The sequence below is a fragment of the Babylonia areolata genome, chromosome 9 (genome assembly GCF_041734735.1).
Source record: "Babylonia areolata isolate BAREFJ2019XMU chromosome 9, ASM4173473v1, whole genome shotgun sequence".
NCBI lineage: Eukaryota > Metazoa > Mollusca > Gastropoda > Neogastropoda > Buccinidae > Babylonia > Babylonia areolata.
This window is the reverse complement of record NC_134884.1, coordinates 1,631,752-1,652,664: the sequence shown is the minus strand read 5'-3', so window position 1 is coordinate 1,652,664 and position 20,913 is coordinate 1,631,752. Positions and strand designations below refer to the sequence as shown.

Below are 20,913 nucleotides of genomic sequence, written 5' to 3'. Positions count from 1 at the left end.
ACAATTCGGGCTGCTCTCCATGCTGATAGCGTGAAGTTACAGTGCAACAATTCGGGCTGCTCTCCATGCTGATAGCGCGAAGGTACAGTGCAACAATTCGGGCTGCTCTCCATGCTGATAGCGTGAAGTTACAGTGCAACAATTCGGGCTGCTCTCCATGCTGATAGCGCGAAGGTACAGTGCAACAATTCGGGCTGCTCTCCATGCTGATAGCGCGAAGGTACAGTGCAACAATTCGGGCTGCTCTCCATGCTGATAGCGCGAAGGTACAGTGCAACAATTCGGGCTGCTCTCCATGCTGATAGCGCGAAGGTACAGTGCAACAATTCGGGCTGCTCTCCATGCTGATAGCGCGAAGGTACAGTGCAACAATTCGGGCTGCTCTCCATGCTGATAGCGCGAAGGTACAGTGCAACAATTCGGGCTGCTCTCCATGCTGATAGCGCGAAGGTACAGTGAAGAAATTCGGGCTGCTCTCTCTGCTGATAGCGCGAAGGTACAGTGCAACAATTCGGGCTGCTCTCTCTGCTGATAGCACGAAGGTACAGTGAAGAAATTCGGGCTGCTCTCTCTGCTGATAGCGCGAAGGTACAGTGCAACAATTCGGGCTGCTCTCCATGCTGATAGCGCGAAGGTACAGTGCAACAATTCGGGCTGCTCTCTCTGCTGATAGCGCGAAGCTGCAGTCCAGAAATTCGGGCTGCTCTCCCTGCTGATAGCGCCAAGCTGCAGCCCAGAAATTCGGGCTGCTCTCCATGCTGATAGCGCCAAGCTGCAGCCCAGAAATTCGGGCTGCTCTCCATGCTGATAGCGCCAAGCTGCAGTCCAGAAATTCGGGCTGCTCTCCATGCTGATAGCGCCAAGCTGCAGTCCAGAAATTCGGACTGCTCTCCCTGCAAAGAGCGCCAAGCTACAGTGCCACACCTCCCCCTTTTTCATTTCTTTATTTTTTCCTGGTTGTACGTACATTTATTTCACCATCAAAGTGAATTTTTCTCAACAATCTGACCACAGCGACGATTCTTTGGCTGCTGTGTGTTCTTTAACGTGTGCCAGGCGCATGGTGCAGTGCTCGGGACATCGTTTCATTGCCTCATCTCAATGACCAGCACCACCCATTGGCCAGGCCGCCGCTCAACCACACTGACATCACTGACATCGACACTGCACAGCGACACTCGTGTGTGTGTGTGTGTGTGTGTGTGTGTTTGTCAGTGTGTGTGTGCGTGTTTGTGTGTGTGTGTGTATGTCAGTGTGTGTGTGTGTGTGTGTCAGTGTGTGTGTGTGTCAGTGTGCGTGTGTGTGTGTGTGTGTCAGTGTGTATGTGTTTGTCAGTGTGTGTGTGTGTGTATGTTTGTCAGTGTGTGTGTGTGTATGTGTGTTTGTCAGTGTGTGTGTGTTTGTCAGTGTGTGTTTGTCAGTGTGTGTGTGTTTGTCAGTGTGTGTGTGTGTGTGTTTGTCAGTGTGTGTGTATGTGTGTATGTGTTTGTCAGTGCGTGTGTGTGTGTGTGTGTGTGTGTGTGTGTCAGTGTGTGTGTGTGTATGTGTGTTTGTCAGCGTGTGTGTATGTTGTTTTAGTTCATGGACAGTCATTGTGTATCTTCATTCGACCAGTTTAATCTCTTTTCATGGTGTGCCTGATTACATTATCTTTGTGTCTGCAAGGAGCCTGCGACTGAACAACACACACACACACATTTTCAAATACAACCAAATACATTCCACACCTTAGGTCTTTTTGCATTTCCTTTTAATCCCAGACAAGTGCTCATGTGCACCACACACACACACACACACACGCACACACTCGCGTGCGCGCGCACGCACACACACACACATATGCATCAACATACCACAAAATTCAACTAAACATGTCAATAATATTTATTACAGTTATTTTCTCCCAAACTAAATGCATACCCAAAACCGCCATCTCGGCACCAAAGACACACACACACACACACACACACACACACACACACAAACTGGTTTCCAACAAACAGCCAGTCCTAACTCCCACATCAGGGGAGTTCCACACCCACTTTCCAAGTGACGCAGCGAACACCAAAGACACACACCTTGTCACACTGCCTCAAGTCCTCTGAGACATTTATTACATCACTATATAAATCATGTCCATGCTGGCGTCACACACAATCGGTGAAAACACCCCGACTTTCTCAACAACCATTTCCTTTTGACACACACACCTGGTCAATCTTCTGTCTCTTGTCTTCAGGTTATCTTGTCTCGAGTCAGACTGTTGGGGTTTTTTGCCCATCTGTCATCTTCAGTCTGTCGTCCTCAGTGTGTAATCTTCAGTGTGTAATCTTCAGTCTGTCATCTTCAGTCTGTCGTCCTCAGTGTGTAATCTTCAGTGTGTAATCTTCAGTGTGTCATCTTCAGTCTGTCGTCCTCAGTGTGTAATCTTCAGTGTGTAATCTTCAGTGTGTCATCTTCAGTCTGTCGTCTTCAGTCTGTCGTCTTCAGTCTGTCATCTTCAGTCTGTCATCTTCAGTCTGTCATCTGTCATCTTCAGTCTGTCGTCTTCAGTCTGTCATCTTCAGTGTGTAATCTTCAGTGTGTCACCTTCAGTCTGTCGTCTGTCATCTTCAGTCTGTCGTCTTCAGTCTGTCGTCTGTCATCTTCAGTCTGTCATCTTCAGTCTGTCGTCTGTCATCTTCAGTCTGTCATCTTCAGTCTGTCGTCTTCAGTCTGTCGCCTTCAGTCTGTCATCTTCAGTCTGTAATTTCAATCTTCAGTCTGTCATCTTCAGTCTGTAATTTCAATCTTCAGTCTGTCATCTTCAGATTGTAATCTTCAGTCTGTCGTCTTCAGTCACACTATCTCCTTTTGCCATCTTTCGATTCCTACACATCACTCCCAAATCCCACCCCACACACATAATTATACACACGCACCACAACCCCCCCCCCACTCCCCCTACCCTTTCCATGCCAAAGCCAGTGGCCAACAAGAACTGGTGAAGACAGAGCGGACCACAGACGTACCCCAACAGACAGACAGACAGGCAGACAGACAGACTAGTCCCACTCCTCTCCCGCCCCCTCCTCCTCCCCCTCCCCACCGTCCCCTGCAGGGTTGTCGACAGGGGGCGGGGCCAGACGGATGTTGTTGAGCAGATCCCTCATGGCGTCCATCAGTGCCCCCACCCCGTGCCGCAGCTCGTGGTTACCTCCCCCTCCCCCCGCCGCTCCCCCCTCCCCCTCCTCCTCCTCCTCCAGACCCATCTGACCCCCGCCACCACCACCTCCACCACCCATGTCGTCCTGATTCCCGCCCTGTGAACACACATTGTATGGGACATGTACTGCAGTGTTGTGTGCCGTGTTGTGTTGTGTTGTGCTGTGCTGTGCTGTGTTGTGTTGTGTTGTTTTGTGTTGTGTTGTGTTGTGTTGTGTTGTGTTGTGCCGTGCCGTGCCGTGCCGTGCCGTGCCGTGCCGTGCCGTGCCGTGCCGTGCCGTGCTGTGTTGTGTTGTGCTGTGTTGTGTTGTGTTGTGCTGTGCTGTGCTGTGCTGTGCTGTGCTGTGCCGTGCCGTGCCGTGCCGTGCCGTGCCGTGCCGTGCCGTGCCGTGCCGTGCCGTGCCGTGCCGTGCTGTGTTGTGTTGTGTTGTGTTGTGTTGTGTTGTGTTGTTGTGTTGTGTTGTGTTGTGTTGTGTTGTGTTGTTGTATTGTGTTGTGTTGTGTTGTGTTGTGTTACAATGCATGGCACTACACTGTCTTGTACAGTTATGTGTGTTGTGTTGTGTTGTGTTGTGTTGTGTTGTGTTGTGTTGTGCTGTGCTGTGTTGTGTTGTGTTGTGTTGTGTTGTGCTGTGCTGTGTTGTGCTGTGCTGTGTTGTGTTGTGTTGTGTTGTGTTGTGCTGTGCTGTGCTGTGCTGTGCTGTGTTGTGTTGTGTTGTGTTGTGTTGTGTTGTGTTGTGTTGTGTTGTGCTGTGCTGTGTTGTGTTGTGTTGTGTTGTGCTGTGTTGTGTTGTGCTGTGTTGTGTTGTGTTGTGTTGTGTTGTGTTGTGTTACAATGCATGGCACTACACTGTCTTGTACAGTTATGTGTGGTGTGTTGTGTTGTGTTGTGTTGTGTTGTGTTGTGTTGTGCTGTGTTGTGTTGTGTTGTGTTGTGTTACAATGCATGGCACTACACTGTCTTGTACAGTTATGTGTGTTGTGTTGTGTTGTGTTGTGTTGTGTTGTGTTGTGCTGTGTTGTGTTGTGTTGTGTTGTGTTGTGCTGTGTTACAATGTGAACAAACCATCTTCAGTCAATCTGTGCAAACTGGAGCTGCTGTACCCAGGGAGAGTGCTGGTCAGCACAGTGCAGCGCCACCCTTCTTTTTTTTCTGCCTGCAAGTGTTTCTGTCTTCCTACCAAAGCGGATTTTTCTGCAGAATCAAGCCAGGGACACTTGCGCTGCTGTGGGCTCTTTAACGTCGCTAAGCCCCAGCTGCTGCCAAACGGGACCTCAGTCAATCATCTCATCGTTATGACCAGCATCCAGACCACCACTCACGGGTCAACTGAAGGGGGAGAAAAATACTGGCGAGTGTGCGATTCGATTCCATACGCTCAGATTCTCTCGTCAGAGCAGATGCGGCGTAGCATGTAAGGATGAGTCTGCAAGCTTTTTTACGCTTCCTTGACACCACTGCCCTGTCTACGCTCTGCCTTGTCTGGCAATCCACTGAAGCACAAACACACACGTGGCACAGACTCTTTTCCACTGCATCAAGAATTTCAGTTTCTGTTTCAGTTTCTCAAGGTGGCGTCACCGCGTTTGGACAAATCCATATACGCTACACCACATCTCCTAGGCAGATGCCTGACAGCAGCATAACCCAACACGCCTGTCAGGCCTTGAGTGCATGCTTAGAGATATTTGTGCACCTATCAGAGTGGATTTTTTACATAATTTTGCCAGAGGACAACACTCTCGTTCCCATGGGTTCTTTTTCAGTGCGCCAAGTGCGTGCTGCACACGGTACTAGGGTTTATCGTCTCATCCGAAAGACTAGACCCTCAGTTTGATTTTCCAGTCAAACTTGGGAGAAAGGGAGAGAGCGGGATTCGAACCCACACCCTCACGGACTGTCTGTATTGGCAGCTGAGCGTCTTGACCATTCTGCCACCTGCATCAAGAACACAGCAGAACAAAAAGAGACGAAAAACTTAGCCGTATGAAGAGCACAGGAACAGGAGTCATGATGGCTGCCGGAAAAAGAGGGCGCTAGTCAGGGGGACAAAGGGGAGGTTACCTACTTCTGGGAGGTTATCGGCCGTAGCTACTTTTGTTTTCTCCGCATAGGCGGATAGTAGTTTGCACAGGACAGGAATCAGACCCCTGCCGGAGTCTGCACTAGTGGGTCACGGTTAAGTATGTATAATCAAAAGTAAGAAGCCCCCCCAAGAAAACTGACCTGGGCGTTGAAGTTGGGCAGCAGCGAGCGCAGAAAGAGACTCAGCATGTTCTCCCCCTCTTCGGTGTTCATTCTCGGCCTGCACACCTCGCACAGTCAGTCATCACGTGCCAACACTCACACACATGTACACAGTCAGTCATCACGTGCCAACACTCACACACATGTACACAGTCAGTCATCACATGCCAACACTCACACACATGTACACAGTCAGTCATCACGTGCCAACACTCACACACATGTACACAGTCAGTCATCACGTGCCAACACTCACACACATGTACACAGTCAGTCATCACGTGCCAACACTCACACACCTCGCACAGTCAGTCATCACGTGCCAACACTCACACACATGTACACAGTCAGTCATCACGTGCCAACACTCACACACATGTACACAGTCAGTCATCACGTGCCAACACTCACACACCTCGCACAGTCAGTCATCACATGCCAACACTCACACACATGTACAGTCAGTCATCACATGCCAACACTCACACACATGTACACAGTCAGTCATCACATGCCAACACTCACACACATGTACACAGTCAGTCATCACGTGCCAACACTCACACACATGTACACAGTCAGTCATCACGTGCCAACACTCACACACATGTACACAGTCAGTCATCACGTGCCAACACTCACACACATGTACACAGTCAGTCATCCCGTGCCAATACTCACACACCTCACACAGTCAGTCATCACATGCCAACACTCACACACCTCGCACAGTCAGTCATCACATGCCAACACTCACACACATGTACACAGTCAGTCATCACATGCCAACACTCACACACATGTACACAGTCAGTCATCATGTGCCAACACTCACACACATGTACACAGTCAGTCATCACGTGCCAATACTCACACACCTCACACAGTCAGTCATCACGTGCCAACACTCACACACATGTACACAGTCAGTCATCACATGCCAACACTCACACACATGTACACAGTCAGTCATCACATGCCAACACTCACACACATGTACACAGTCAGTCATCACATGCCAACACTCACACACATGTACACAGTCAGTCATCACGTGCCAACACTCACACACATGTACACAGTCAGTCATCACGTGCCAATACTCACACACCTCGCACAGTCAGTCATCACATGCCAACACTCACACACATGTACAGTCAGTCATCACATGCCAACACTCACACACATGTACACAGTCAGTCATCACATGCCAACACTCACACACATGTACACAGTCAGTCATCACGTGCCAACACTCACACACCTCGCTCAGTCAGTCATCACGTGCCAACACTCACACACATGTACACAGTCAGTCATCACGTGCCAACACTCACACACATGTACACAGTCAGTCATCACATGCCAACACTCACACACCTCGCACAGTCAGTCATCACGTGCCAACACTCACACACATGTACACAGTCAGTCATCACGTGCCAACACTCACACACATGTACACAGTCAGTCATCACGTGCCAACACTCACACACCTCGCACAGTCAGTCATCACATGCCAACACTCACACACATGTACACAGTCAGTCATCACGTGCCAACACTCACACACCTCGCACAGTCATCACGTGCCAATACTCACACACCTCGCACAGTCAGTCATCACATGCCAACACTCACACACATGTACAGTCAGTCATCACATGCCAACACTCACACACATGTACACAGTCAGTCATCACATGCCAACACTCACACACATGTACACAGTCAGTCATCACGTGCCAACACTCACACACATGTACACAGTCAGTCATCACGTGCCAACACTCACACACATGTACACAGTCAGTCATCACGTGCCAACACTCACACACATGTACACAGTCAGTCATCCCGTGCCAATACTCACACACCTCACACAGTCAGTCATCACGTGCCAACACTCACACACATGTACACAGTCAGTCATCACATGCCAACACTCACACACCTCGCACAGTCAGTCATCACATGCCAACACTCACACACATGTACACAGTCAGTCATCATGTGCCAACACTCACACACATGTACACAGTCAGTCATCACGTGCCAATACTCACACACCTCACACAGTCAGTCATCACGTGCCAACACTCACACACATGTACACAGTCAGTCATCACATGCCAACACTCACACACATGTACACAGTCAGTCATCACATGCCAACACTCACACACATGTACACAGTCAGTCATCACATGCCAACACTCACACACATGTACACAGTCAGTCATCACGTGCCAACACTCACACACATGTACACAGTCAGTCATCACGTGCCAATACTCACACACCTCGCACAGTCAGTCATCACATGCCAACACTCACACACATGTACAGTCAGTCATCACATGCCAACACTCACACACATGTACACAGTCAGTCATCACATGCCAACACTCACACACATGTACACAGTCAGTCATCACGTGCCAACACTCACACACCTCGCTCAGTCAGTCATCACGTGCCAACACTCACACACATGTACACAGTCAGTCATCACGTGCCAACACTCACACACATGTACACAGTCAGTCATCACATGCCAACACTCACACACCTCGCACAGTCAGTCATCACGTGCCAACACTCACACACATGTACACAGTCAGTCATCACGTGCCAACACTCACACACATGTACACAGTCAGTCATCACGTGCCAACACTCACACACCTCGCACAGTCAGTCATCACATGCCAACACTCACACACATGTACACAGTCAGTCATCACGTGCCAACACTCACACACCTCGCACAGTCATCACGTGCCAACACTCACACACCTCGCACAGTCAGTCATCACGTGCCAACACTCACACACATGTACACAGTCAGTCATCACGTGCCAACACTCACACACATGTACACAGTCAGTCATCACATGCCAACACTCACACACATGTACACAGTCAGTCATCACGTGCCAACACTCACACACCTCGCACAGTCAGTCATCACATGCCAACACTCACACACATGTACAGTCAGTCATCACATGCCAACACTCACACACATGTACACAGTCAGTCATCACATGCCAACACTCACACACATGTACACAGTCAGTCATCACGTGCCAACACTCACACACCTCGCTCAGTCAGTCATCACGTGCCAACACTCACACACATGTACACAGTCAGTCATCACGTGCCAACACTCACACACATGTACACAGTCAGTCATCACATGCCAACACTCACACACCTCGCACAGTCAGTCATCACGTGCCAACACTCACACACATGTACACAGTCAGTCATCACGTGCCAACACTCACACACATGTACACAGTCAGTCATCACGTGCCAACACTCACACACCTCGCACAGTCAGTCATCACATGCCAACACTCACACACATGTACACAGTCAGTCATCACGTGCCAACACTCACACACATGTACACAGTCAGTCATCACGTGCCAACACTCACACACATGTACACAGTCAGTCATCACGTGCCAACACTCACACACCTCGCACAGTCAGTCATCACGTGCCAACACTCACACACCTCGCACAGTCAGTCATCACGTGCCAACACTCACACACATGTACACAGTCAGTCATCACGTGCCAACACTCACACATGTACACAGTCAGTCATCACGTGTCAACACTCACACACCTGTACACAGTCAGTCATCACGTGTCAACACACACACCTCGCACATACACAACCGAACACACACACACATAAACACCCACACCCACACAATCAAACACACACAGACCCACACCCACACACACAGACCCCCCCACACACAGAGGATCACCCACACCCACACCCACACACAGAGGATCACCCACACCCACACACACAGGGAGGATCACCCACACACACACACACACGGAGGATCACCCCCACACACACACACACGGAGGATCACCCACACCCACACACACACACACGGACGATCACCAACACACCCACACAGGGAAGATTACCCACACACACATACACACGGACGATCACCCACACACCCACACACACAGGATCACCCACACACCCACACCCACACACGGAGGATCACCCACACCCCCACACACAGGGCGGATCACCTTTCAGGACGGCTGTAGGAGACGATGGCATCCAGAGGAGGAAGGGGGTCATAGGTCAGCACTGGTGTGTTTGTCAGCTCCTGCAGGAGAACAACAACAGTCAGTACATGTCAGCTGTGTCACGTCACCTCTGTGGACACACCCATGACACATAACACCCATGTAAAATCATCCAAGTGAAAATATCCATCACACCCATGTGAAAACATCCATCACACCCATGTGAAAACATCCAAGTGAAAATATCCATCACACCCATGTGAAAACAGCCATCACACCCATGTGAAAACAGCCATCACACCCATGTGAAAACAGCCAAGTGAAAACAGCCATCACACCCACGTGAAAACATCTGTAACACCCATGTGAAAACATCTGTCACACCCAAGTGAAAACATCCATCACACCCATGTGAAAACAGCCAAGTGAAAATATCCATCACACCCATGTGAAAACAACCATCACACCCACGTGAAAACATCTGTAACACCCATGTGAAAACATCCGTCACACCCAAGTGAAAACATCCGTCACACCCATGTGAAAACATCCATCACACCCATGTGAAAACATCCATCACACCCATGTCATAACAAGCAAAATATCCATGTGAAAACACACATAATGCCCATGGTATAACATCCATGACACCCATGTCATAACATCCATAAAATCTGTGTGCAAACATCCATGTGCAAACGTCCATAACACCCATGTCACATCATCCATGTGCAAAGACCCAAGTCATAACACCCATGTCACATCATCCATGTCACATCATCCATGTGCAAAGACCCAAGTCATAACACCCATGTCACATCATCCATGTGCAAAGACCCAAGTCATAACACCCATGTCACATCATCCATGTCACATCATCCATGTGCAAAGACCCAAGTCATAACACCCATGTCACATCATCCATGTGCAAAGACCCAAGTCATAACACCCATGTCCAAACATCCATTCCAAAACATCCATGCCATAAGACCCATGTCCTAAGATATGAATAAGAGGAAATTTTTTTCCTAAAATTACGTTTATCTAACATACTTCCCGTGACCCACCAGTGCAAACTCCAGCAGGGAGTCCGATTCCTGTCCTGTGCAAACTACTATCCGCCTATGCGGAGAAAACGAAAGTAGCTACGGCCGATAACCTCCCGGAAGTGGGTTAGAAGTTTCATCACCACAGGCCACACAACGAAGAAGGGAAAGACATGCGTCAGGACGTTTTCAGCCATCCTCCGAAGAGCCGTCACAGAAAGACAAACAGAAATCAAACAGGACAGCGTTGATACTGAAGCAACAGAAAGCCAGGTCTACCAGCCGCTATGGCAGTGCGGTTAGCATCACCGACTGATGACTGGCAGGACCCAGGTTCGATCTCTGTCAGAGGTGGGAGTTTTCGGCCTGTGATCATGGTGGACAGTGTCTTCAAGGCCGACCAGCCCCTAACACTGCAGCACTAAGAACCAGCGCCATCTTGCCTCGAAGTTTGAGAACCACGGTCCTTCCCAAGAGACTAAGCTGTGAATGAATTACCACTGCAATGAAGAAAACACTGACAATACAGCTCTCACTTTGCTGCTGGCCCAACTGTTAGCTGATGTTAATAAAAATCAAATAAACTGAAAAAAGAGAGAAAGGGAGGTCTGATAGCTGATGTTAATAAAAACAAAATAAACTGATAGAAGAAAGAAAGGGAGGTCTAACCGGGGGCAGGGCGGCAGTGGCGTCCTTGATGTTGCTGACGATGAGGTGACGGTAGATGTTGCGGGGTGTTCCCTGGTACCGCGTCTTCCTCCTGCACACGTTTCGTCCCACCTCACTTCTCCTCCCTCATTTCCAAGCTCAATGTTACCACCGTTCCCTTGCACCCATCAGTATAAATCATGATGCTTTCGCAAACAAACAGCCAAGACCCAAAAACTGAACTTGACCTAAAGGCCGTCAGCCAATAGATCGTGAATCTCAACTCTACAGGATTCAAACAAACATGCATCTTGCTACAAACACACATCGTGCTATATAAACAGGCATCCTGAAGAAATTTCACTGCTCGGAATAAAAGTTGAACTTACTTGTGTATCTTAATGGTTTCACAGCAGAACAATAAGAAAACTTGAGACTTGTGAAACTAGACAATTAAGTATAACTTGTGATTCTGAATTGAGTGAAATCACTTCTGCACATATTCAGAATCAGAGAACCTACAGTCTCAAACATGCCTCTCGTCACTTCCTCCTGTAACCAACACACCTCTCGTCACTTTCTCCTGTAACCAACACACATCTCATCACTTTCTCCTGTAACCAACACACCTCTCGTCACTTTCTCCTGTAACCAACACACCTCTCGTCACTTTCTCCTGTAACCAACACACATCTCGTCCTACAACCTACGCTCTACAACCTGTAATCTGTCTGCAATCACCAGTATGTCTGAAGGAGCGTTAAGCAAAATTCAACCTCCTCGAGGAACCTGTGACCTACATCCTGCACACAACCACCTTCATTTACTCTACAAATGAAGCGTGAGTTTATGTAAGTTTGTGCCTGCCTATGTGTGCGTATGTGTTAGGGTAGCTGTTAGATACACATGTATTGTTAAAAGGTATGTATGCAGTGTGTGTGTGTGTGTGTGTGTGTGTGTGTGTGTGTGTGTAGTCACATTTTGGTGTGTGTATGTAACATAGATGTAATGTTTTATGTTAACAAAGCGTTTTTGTAAAGCACCTAGAGCAGATTTCTGGATAGTGTGCTATATAAGTATCCATTATTATTATTATTATTACAATCACCAGTATATGTCAAAAAAATGATAAACAAAATACACCCTCCTCCAAAGAAACCTACAACCGACAATAGACAACAATCAACACCTTACAACCAACCAGTATGTGTGAAGGAGTAATGCACCAAATAAAACGCACCCTCCTCCTCCCCAAAAGAGACCTACTTCTCAGCGAAGGAATCGACCCTGGGATCCTTGGCGTCCACCAGCCGCAGGGTGTCCCTGACCACCCTCTCCACCCACCCCATCACCGCCCCCTCCTTCCACAGGGTGTGGGTGCGACCCACGTACAGTGCCACCAGCTGCTGCAGTGCCGGTGTCTGGCTGCAAGACAGGAAGGGGGCATGTATGCAGTGTCTCTTCTCTCGGGTCATGCATACATGTAGGCACACACACACACACACATCACACACATACACATCCATGCAACCACACAAACACACAACACACACACACACCACACACCCACATCCATGCAACCACACGAACACACAACACACACACATACCCACATCCATGCAACCACATGAACACACAACACACACACACACACATACCCACATCCATGCAACCACACGAACACACAACACACACACACACATAAACATACATACACTGATACAGACACACAACACAACACACACACACACGCACACACACGCGCATACCCACACCCATGCAACCACACAAACACACAACACACACACACAAACACACACATACAGTGATACAGACACACAACGCAACACACACACACACACACACACATACAGACACACAGACATACACAGACACACAGACATACACAGACACACAAACAAACACAAACACATACATATACACATACCACACACACACACACACATCGCCAGCATCTGGCTGACAGACAGGAAGGATGGCTGTATATAGCGTCTCACCTCTCAGGTCTCCACACACACACACACACACACACACACACACACCACACCACACACACACATACACCACACACACACACCAAACACACACACATACAAACCCTACACAGGCACTTCACGACAGGGAGCTGTTGTAGCAAACAAGTTCAGATGTTTCAATCTATTGCAATCTGATATCTTTTAGCCTTATTTGCTTAACTCTTCATTGTATGTTTATCGCTCAGTATTTTTAAGGCTTCACCATCATTATTAGTTTAACATGTTGTGCAAGTGTAGATGCCAAAATGTGCGTGTGGATGTGTGCGCACAGCTGAGCGTGTGGAAATATGTTGTTTCCACTGGACTGGGTTTGCTATGACCGTCGTAGGTGTTTATGTTACATGCAAGTATGTCAACTTTTACCGTCAAGCTTGTAATCTATATGTAACACAGACCTCACCACACTTAATTCACAAAGTTATTCTGGCTCTGACGTGCACACAGAAGGGGTGGATGCCGAAGACAACCATACCTGGCCTGAGCGGCGGGCCCGAAGAAGGCGTGGCGGGACACCTGCTGGTCAGGGCTGACCCCACACTTGTCCAGCAGGGTCATCAGCAGTCCTGGGAACATCAGCAACGACTCCTCCAGCTGCCCACACAGCATCACCTTGTGTTTCTTTGTTACCCACACAGCATCACCATTTCTTTGTTACCCACACAGCAGTATCGTTTCTTTGTTGTCCACACAGCATCATTTCTTTGTTGCTCACACATCATCATCATTTCTTTGTTGTCCACACATCATCATCATCATTTCTTTGTTGCTCACACATCATCATCATTTCTTTGTTGTCCACACATCATCATTTCTTTGTTGCCCACACATCATCATTTCTTTGTTGCCCACACATCATCATTTCTTTGTTGCTCACACATCATCATCATTTCTTTGTTGCCCACACATCATCATCATTTCTTTGTTGCCCACACATCATCATCATTTCTTTGTTGTCCACACATCATCATTTCTTTGTTGTCCACACATCATCATTTCTTTGTTGCCCACACATCATCATTTCTTTGTTGCCCACACATCATCATCATTTCTTTGTTGCCCACACATCATCATCATTTCTTTGTTGCCCACACATCATCATCATTTCTTTGTTGTCCACACATCATCATCATCATTTCTTTGTTGCCCACACATCATTATCATTTCTTTGTTGCCCACACATCATCACCATTTCTTTGTTGCCCACACATCATTATCATTTCTTTGTTGCCCACACATCATCATCATCATTTCTTTGTTGCCCACACATCATCATTTCTTTGTTGTCCACACAGCATCATCATTTCTTTGTTGCCCACACATCATCATCATCATTTCTTTGTTGCCCACACATCATCATCATTTCTTTGTTGTCCACACATCATCATCATTTCTTTGTTGCCCACACATCATCATTTCTTTGTTGCCCACACATCATCATCATTTCTTTGTTGCCCACACATCATTTCTTTGTTGCCCACACATCATGACCATTTCTTTGTTGCCCACACATCATCACCATTTCTTTGTTGCTCACACATCATTTCTTTGTTGCCCACACATCATCATTTCTTTGTTGCCCACACATCATCATCATCATTTCTTTGTTGCCCACACATCATCATTTCTTTGTTACCCACACATCATCGTTTCTTTGTTGCCCACACATCATCATCGTTTCTTTGTTGCCCTCACATCATCATTTCTTTGTTACCCACACATCATCGTTTCTTTGTTGCCCACACATCATCATCATTTCTTTGTTGTCCACACATCATCATTTTTTTGTTGCTCACAAATCATTTCTTTGTTACTCACACATCATCATTTCTTTGTTGCCCACACATCATCATTTCTTTGTTGTCCACACAGCATCATCATTTCTTTGTTGCCCACACATCATCATTTCTTTGTTGCTCACAAATCATTTCTTTGTTGCCCACACATCATCATCATTTCTTTGTTGTCCACACATCATCATCATTTCTTTGTTGCCCACACATCATTATCATTTCTTTGTTGTCCACACATCATCATCATCATTTCTTTGTTGTCCACACAGCATCATCATTTCTTTGTTGCCCACACATCATCATTTCTTTGTTGCCCACACATCATCATCATTTCTTTGTTGCTCACACATCATCATTTCTTTGTTGCCCACACATCATCATCATCATTTCTTTGTTGTCCACACAGCATCATCATTTCTTTGTTGCCCACACATCATCATCATTTCTTTGTTGCTCACACATCATCATTTCTTTGTTGCCCACACATCATCATCATTTCTTTGTTGCCCACACATCATCACCATTTCTTTGTTGCTCACACATCATCATTTCTTTGTTGCCCACACATCATGACCATTTCTTTGTTGCCCACACATCATCACCATTTCTTTGTTGCTCACACATCATTTCTTTGTTGCCCACACATCATCACCATTTCTTTGTTGCCCACACATCATCACCATTTCTTTGTTGACCACACCGCATCATCATTTCTTTGTTGCTCACACATCATCATTTCTTTGTTGCTCACACATCATCATTTCTTTGTTACTCACACATCATCATTTCACATCATCATTTCTTTGTTACTCACACATCATCATTTCTTTGTTGCCCACACATCATCACCATTTCTTTGTTGCCCACACATCATCATCATTTCTTTGTTGCCCACACATCATCACCATTTCTTTGTTGCCCACACATCATCACCATTTCTTTGTTGTCCTCACATCATCACCATTTCTTTGTTGCCCTCACGTCATCATTTCTTTGTTACCCACACATCATCATCATTTCTTTGTTGCCCACACATCATCATCATCATTTCTTTGTTGCCCACACATCGTTTCTTTGTTGCCCTCACATCATCATCACCATTTCTTTGTTGCCCTCACATCATCATTTCTTTGTTACCCACACATCATCGTTTCTTTGTTGCCCACACATCATCATCGTTTCTTTGTTGCCCACACATCATCATCATCATTTCTTTGTTGCCCACACATCATCATTTCTTTGTTGCCCTCACATCATCATCATTTCTTTGTTGCCCACACATCATCGTTTCTTTGTTGTTTCTTTGTTGCCCACACATCATCGTTTCTTTGTTGCCCTCACATCATCATCATTTCTTTGTTGCCCACACATCATCATCATCATTTCTTTGTTGCTCACACATCATCATCATTGTTTCTTTGTTGCCCACACATCATCATTTCTTTGTTGCCCACACATCATCATCATTTCTTTGTTGCTCACACATCATTTCTTTGTTGCCCACACATCATCATTTCTTTGTTGCCCACACATCATCATCATCGTTTCTTTGTTGCCCTCACATCATCATCATCGTTTCTTTGTTGCCCACACATCATCATCATTTCTTTGTTGGTATAGGTTCTCTGTTTCTGGGTACGTACAGAGAGACCACAGAGTGTTGGCCTGGTGGTAGCAGTCCCCCTAGGGAAGCCAGGCAATCTGACTGTGCAGAATCAAAATCCCACGCTCGTCATTATTTTCTCCCTCTCCGCTCGACCTTGAGTGGTGGTCTGGACGCTAGTCATTCAGATTAACTGAGCTCCTGTCAGTAACATGTGCTTAGCAAGGAATGTTTGATAGGCAAGTAGTGAAATAATACGATGCAATAAGATACTGACATCCTCAATCTGACTTACTCCCGTCACCTTAAAAAAAGCAAAAACCCAAAAACAAAACAGCACTCCAGAGGCAAGTGGTCATTCTTAAAAAAAATTGCTTTTTCTTAAAATAATTTTTCCTTAGGAGAAGCCTGAAGGCAAACTTCTGTACACCACTGTGTGTTTCAGGGGGTTCAGGCACTAGCAAGTCTGCACATATGTTGACCAGGGAGACCAGAAAAATCCCCACCCTTTACCCACCAGGCGCCGTCACCGAGATTCGAACCCAGGACCCTCAGATTGAAAGCCCAACACTTTAACCACTCGGCCATTGCACCTGATCCCTGTTTACCGCTGATTCTGGGACAGCGACAGACAAATCCATATATGGCTGTGTATGGGGGGGACTCAAAATGAGCGTCGTGGGAGCAACGCCACTGAAACAGCGCTGATGGGACAGCAAAAAATAAAATAAAAATAGATAAACATGAAGAGCCAGACACGACACAAAGCGACAAGGGAGGTCAGCCACCCACCATGCGGTCGGCACGGCTGGCCTGTGCAGGGTTGTCTTTCCCTAGGTGGAACAGCGCCAGAGGAACGGAGAAGGCGAAGTTGGGCAGCTGAGACAGGTTCCGGAACGACTGCACACAGCACAGCAACACGCCATCACTGGACATCACAGTGAATGGTAACCACCACTTCATAAAGACAGCTATGCTTTCATTACATCATAAAAAAAAAAAGGTATGATTAACAAATAGTAAAGGGTGATAACTCTCTCCATTACACAAGGTACACAACTTCAAGTCAGTGATGCTTACACTACCGATTCCGATAGCACACAAGTAAATGAAAGGTACCTTAGAACAAACCCATACACTTCCTCTAAAAAGGAAGCACCGGGCCTGTCCTTATACCAATCATCTGACATGTGCACACAGCAGCAAAGACAGAAGAAATGTGCAAACACAAATTAGCTTTTATTCAAGACAGGCATAGCCTCTTTAATCCTGAATAAGCCACACAGAACACATGGACAATACAGAACAAATACATGGTTGCCTCGGTAGTTTATCCACTGGAAATTATACAAATGAGGGGCCAGGAAACGATATGATTAACAAATAGTAAAGGGTGGTAACTCTCTCCATTACACAAGGCAAACAACTTCAAGTCAGTGATGCTTACGCTACCGATTCAGCTAGCACAGGTAAAAAAGGTATGCTTCCGCACTTGCCAGGATTTTCTCCCATGAGCAGCACACGAAACAGAACCCACAGGTGTATAAGGATTGCCCCTGGTAAAGAATTCTGTAGAAAGAATCTACTTTAATACTAGGAAAACAAAACAAATACACCGGAGGTAGACAATAAAGGAAGAAAAAAAAGAGTGGATTTGAACTGTAGCCACGCACTTTCCCCTGGGGAAAGCGGCCCAGTTTTCAAAGAGAGGAGTCTGTTATGACAAAAGAGCAATGCAATACAATACACAACAATACAATATACAATAATACACAATACAAAACAATGCACAGCAATACAATACACAACAATAGAATATACAACAATACACAATACAGTACAATAATACACAATACAATGCACACCAAAAAAATATACATTAATACACAATACAACACAATACACAACAATATACAATACACAATACAATACACAACAATATACAACAACACACACCAATAAAATATACAATAATACACAATACAACACAATACACAATATACAATAGACAATACAATACACAACAATATACAACAATATAACACACAACAATAAAAAATACAATACACAATACAATACACAACAATACAATATACAACAATATAACACACAACAATAAAATATACAACAATACACAATACAATACACAACAATATAATACAACACACAACAATAAAACATACAACAATACATAATGCAATACAATACACAACAATACAATTCAACACAACACACTCACGCACACAGTTCACTTTCAGTTTCTCAAGGAGGCGTCACTGCATTCGGACAAATCCATAGATATATATATACACCACACCACATCTGCCAGGCAGATGCCTGACCAGCAGCATAACCCCATGCGCTTAGCCAGGCCTTGAGTGCATGCTTATATATTTGAGTACCTATCAGAGTGGATTCCTTCCGCCGAATTTTGCCACATCCCTGTTGCCGTGGGTTCTTTTCCAGTGCGCGAGGTGCGTGCTGCACACGAGACCTGGGTCTTAACCGTCTCATGTGAATGACTACATGTAAAGGGCACTGCTCACCTCCCACTCTTCAAAGAGGCGGAGCAGGAAGGCGTACTGCTGACAGCGCAGAGCGTAGAAATCGATCATCAGCAGCACACACATGGGGTCACCGTCAGGGTCAAGGCTGCACACACATGGGGGTCATCGTCAAGGTTATCCACATACACACACACACACAGGTTAACAGTCAGGGTCAAGGCTGCACGTCTATACACACACACACACACATGAGGTAACATTCAGGGTCAAGGCTACACACACACACACACACACACACACACAACCTTTAGCTTCCGTCATCAGAATTGTGGTATTCTTTGTCAACATTCACCTCTTCAGTATAAGAGCCTTCTGCTTGCAATACTTTGATGATGGTAATTGGGGTGAAACGCTGTTAATGTCGTCTCTTTCGCTGTTCGTATGGAGAGAGTTAACTCTTTCCAGACGAAGGAATGCTCACGCATTCCTACACAAAACGGATTCAGATTCGGACGAAGGAATGGAATAGCATTCTCCGAAAGTAAAATTCCATCATGCGCTGTACACGTGATTTTGTGATTAGCCAAGCAGAGTGTGCTATTCTGGGTCACTCCACAATCGAATGGTATGATTGGTCAGCCTGGGATGTGTGACCCGTCTCACACACACGCTGACAAAGTCACTGACCGGTCGTCTGCTTGCGTGCCAGCCTGTTAGCAAAGTGGGCTCTTCTCAGAATGTTGTGAAGCGAACAAGGCAGTGACGGCAACATTTTAGGGTTGCCGAAGTACTTGAAATGCTACAAACTGAAGGGTCGGACATTGAAGAGGTGGATGATGACGAAGAAGAAAGCGAATTTAATGCAGAAAACGAGCATGGATATGGTGATTCAGGGTGAAAAATTGACAGTATTTTCTACATATGGCAAAACTGTAAAAATAAGATGAGAAATTTGATTTTTTTTATATGTAATAGCTCAACACGCAATAAACCAGTTCTGAAAGTTTCATTTTCTTACACAGTATTTTGTATTTTTTGTAATTTTTGTCCAAACCCTTACAAATGGGCCGTCTGTGGGGAAAAGCAAGGGAGAAAACTTGTCGTCCCGAGTGAGTTAACCATCCCTGAGGCAAAGGAAGCACTGACCTGAGGAGAAGTTTGCAGAGCTCCAGGGCCGTGCGGTGACACCCCCTCTGACTGACCGCCACCAGGTGTTTGAACAACGCCAGGAACATGGCTCTGTGCACACGTACACACACAGGCACATACTCACACACACACATGCATGCATACACACACACAAAACATGTACGCATGCACCCACACACACAACACACACACACAACACAGTTGTAAAGACAGACACAATAGGAAGATTATAATAACAACACTAATAATAATGATGATGATGATGATGGATGAGTAGTCATAGTAACAGTAGTAGTAGTAGTAGTATGTATGTATGATAGTCATGTGCAACGATGACCACCAGAACAGCGGAGGAGGCATCTGTTGTCTTGAGTACTAGTAGTCATAGCAGTGGCAGTAGTACTGCTACTACCAACAACAACAATAATAACAGCACCACCACAGCTCTGACGGACAGTGATCAAAGACAAAACTTACAAATCCACTGACCACTAAGCCAGAGAAACTGGACGGGGAAGAGGGGGAGGGGTGGAGGGGAGGCAACCAAGGCGAGGGGGGAAGGGAAGATGTGCGACAGGAGT

The 20,913-nt window shown here is 46.3% G+C and overlaps 1 protein-coding gene across 1 annotated transcript in view; it reads right to left on the bottom strand.

The window, feature by feature from the left end:
* Nucleotides 1-1,707: 1,707 nt before the first annotated feature.
* Nucleotides 1,708-20,913, bottom strand: part of LOC143285923 (ribosome quality control complex subunit TCF25-like) — a 30,282-nt gene continuing 11,076 nt past the window's right edge. Inside the window, exons 9-17 of the mRNA XM_076593374.1 lie at nt 20,330-20,422; nt 19,223-19,328; nt 17,469-17,576; nt 13,756-13,874; nt 12,493-12,651; nt 11,248-11,338; nt 9,533-9,612; nt 5,432-5,510; nt 1,708-3,302 (exon numbers count right to left, since the gene is read on the bottom strand). Coding sequence (XP_076449489.1) covers nt 3,045-3,302; nt 5,432-5,510; nt 9,533-9,612; nt 11,248-11,338; nt 12,493-12,651; nt 13,756-13,874; nt 17,469-17,576; nt 19,223-19,328; nt 20,330-20,422 — 1,093 coding nt within the window. The 3' untranslated portion in view covers nt 1,708-3,044. The remainder of the gene's footprint in view (nt 3,303-5,431; nt 5,511-9,532; nt 9,613-11,247; nt 11,339-12,492; nt 12,652-13,755; nt 13,875-17,468; nt 17,577-19,222; nt 19,329-20,329; nt 20,423-20,913) is intronic.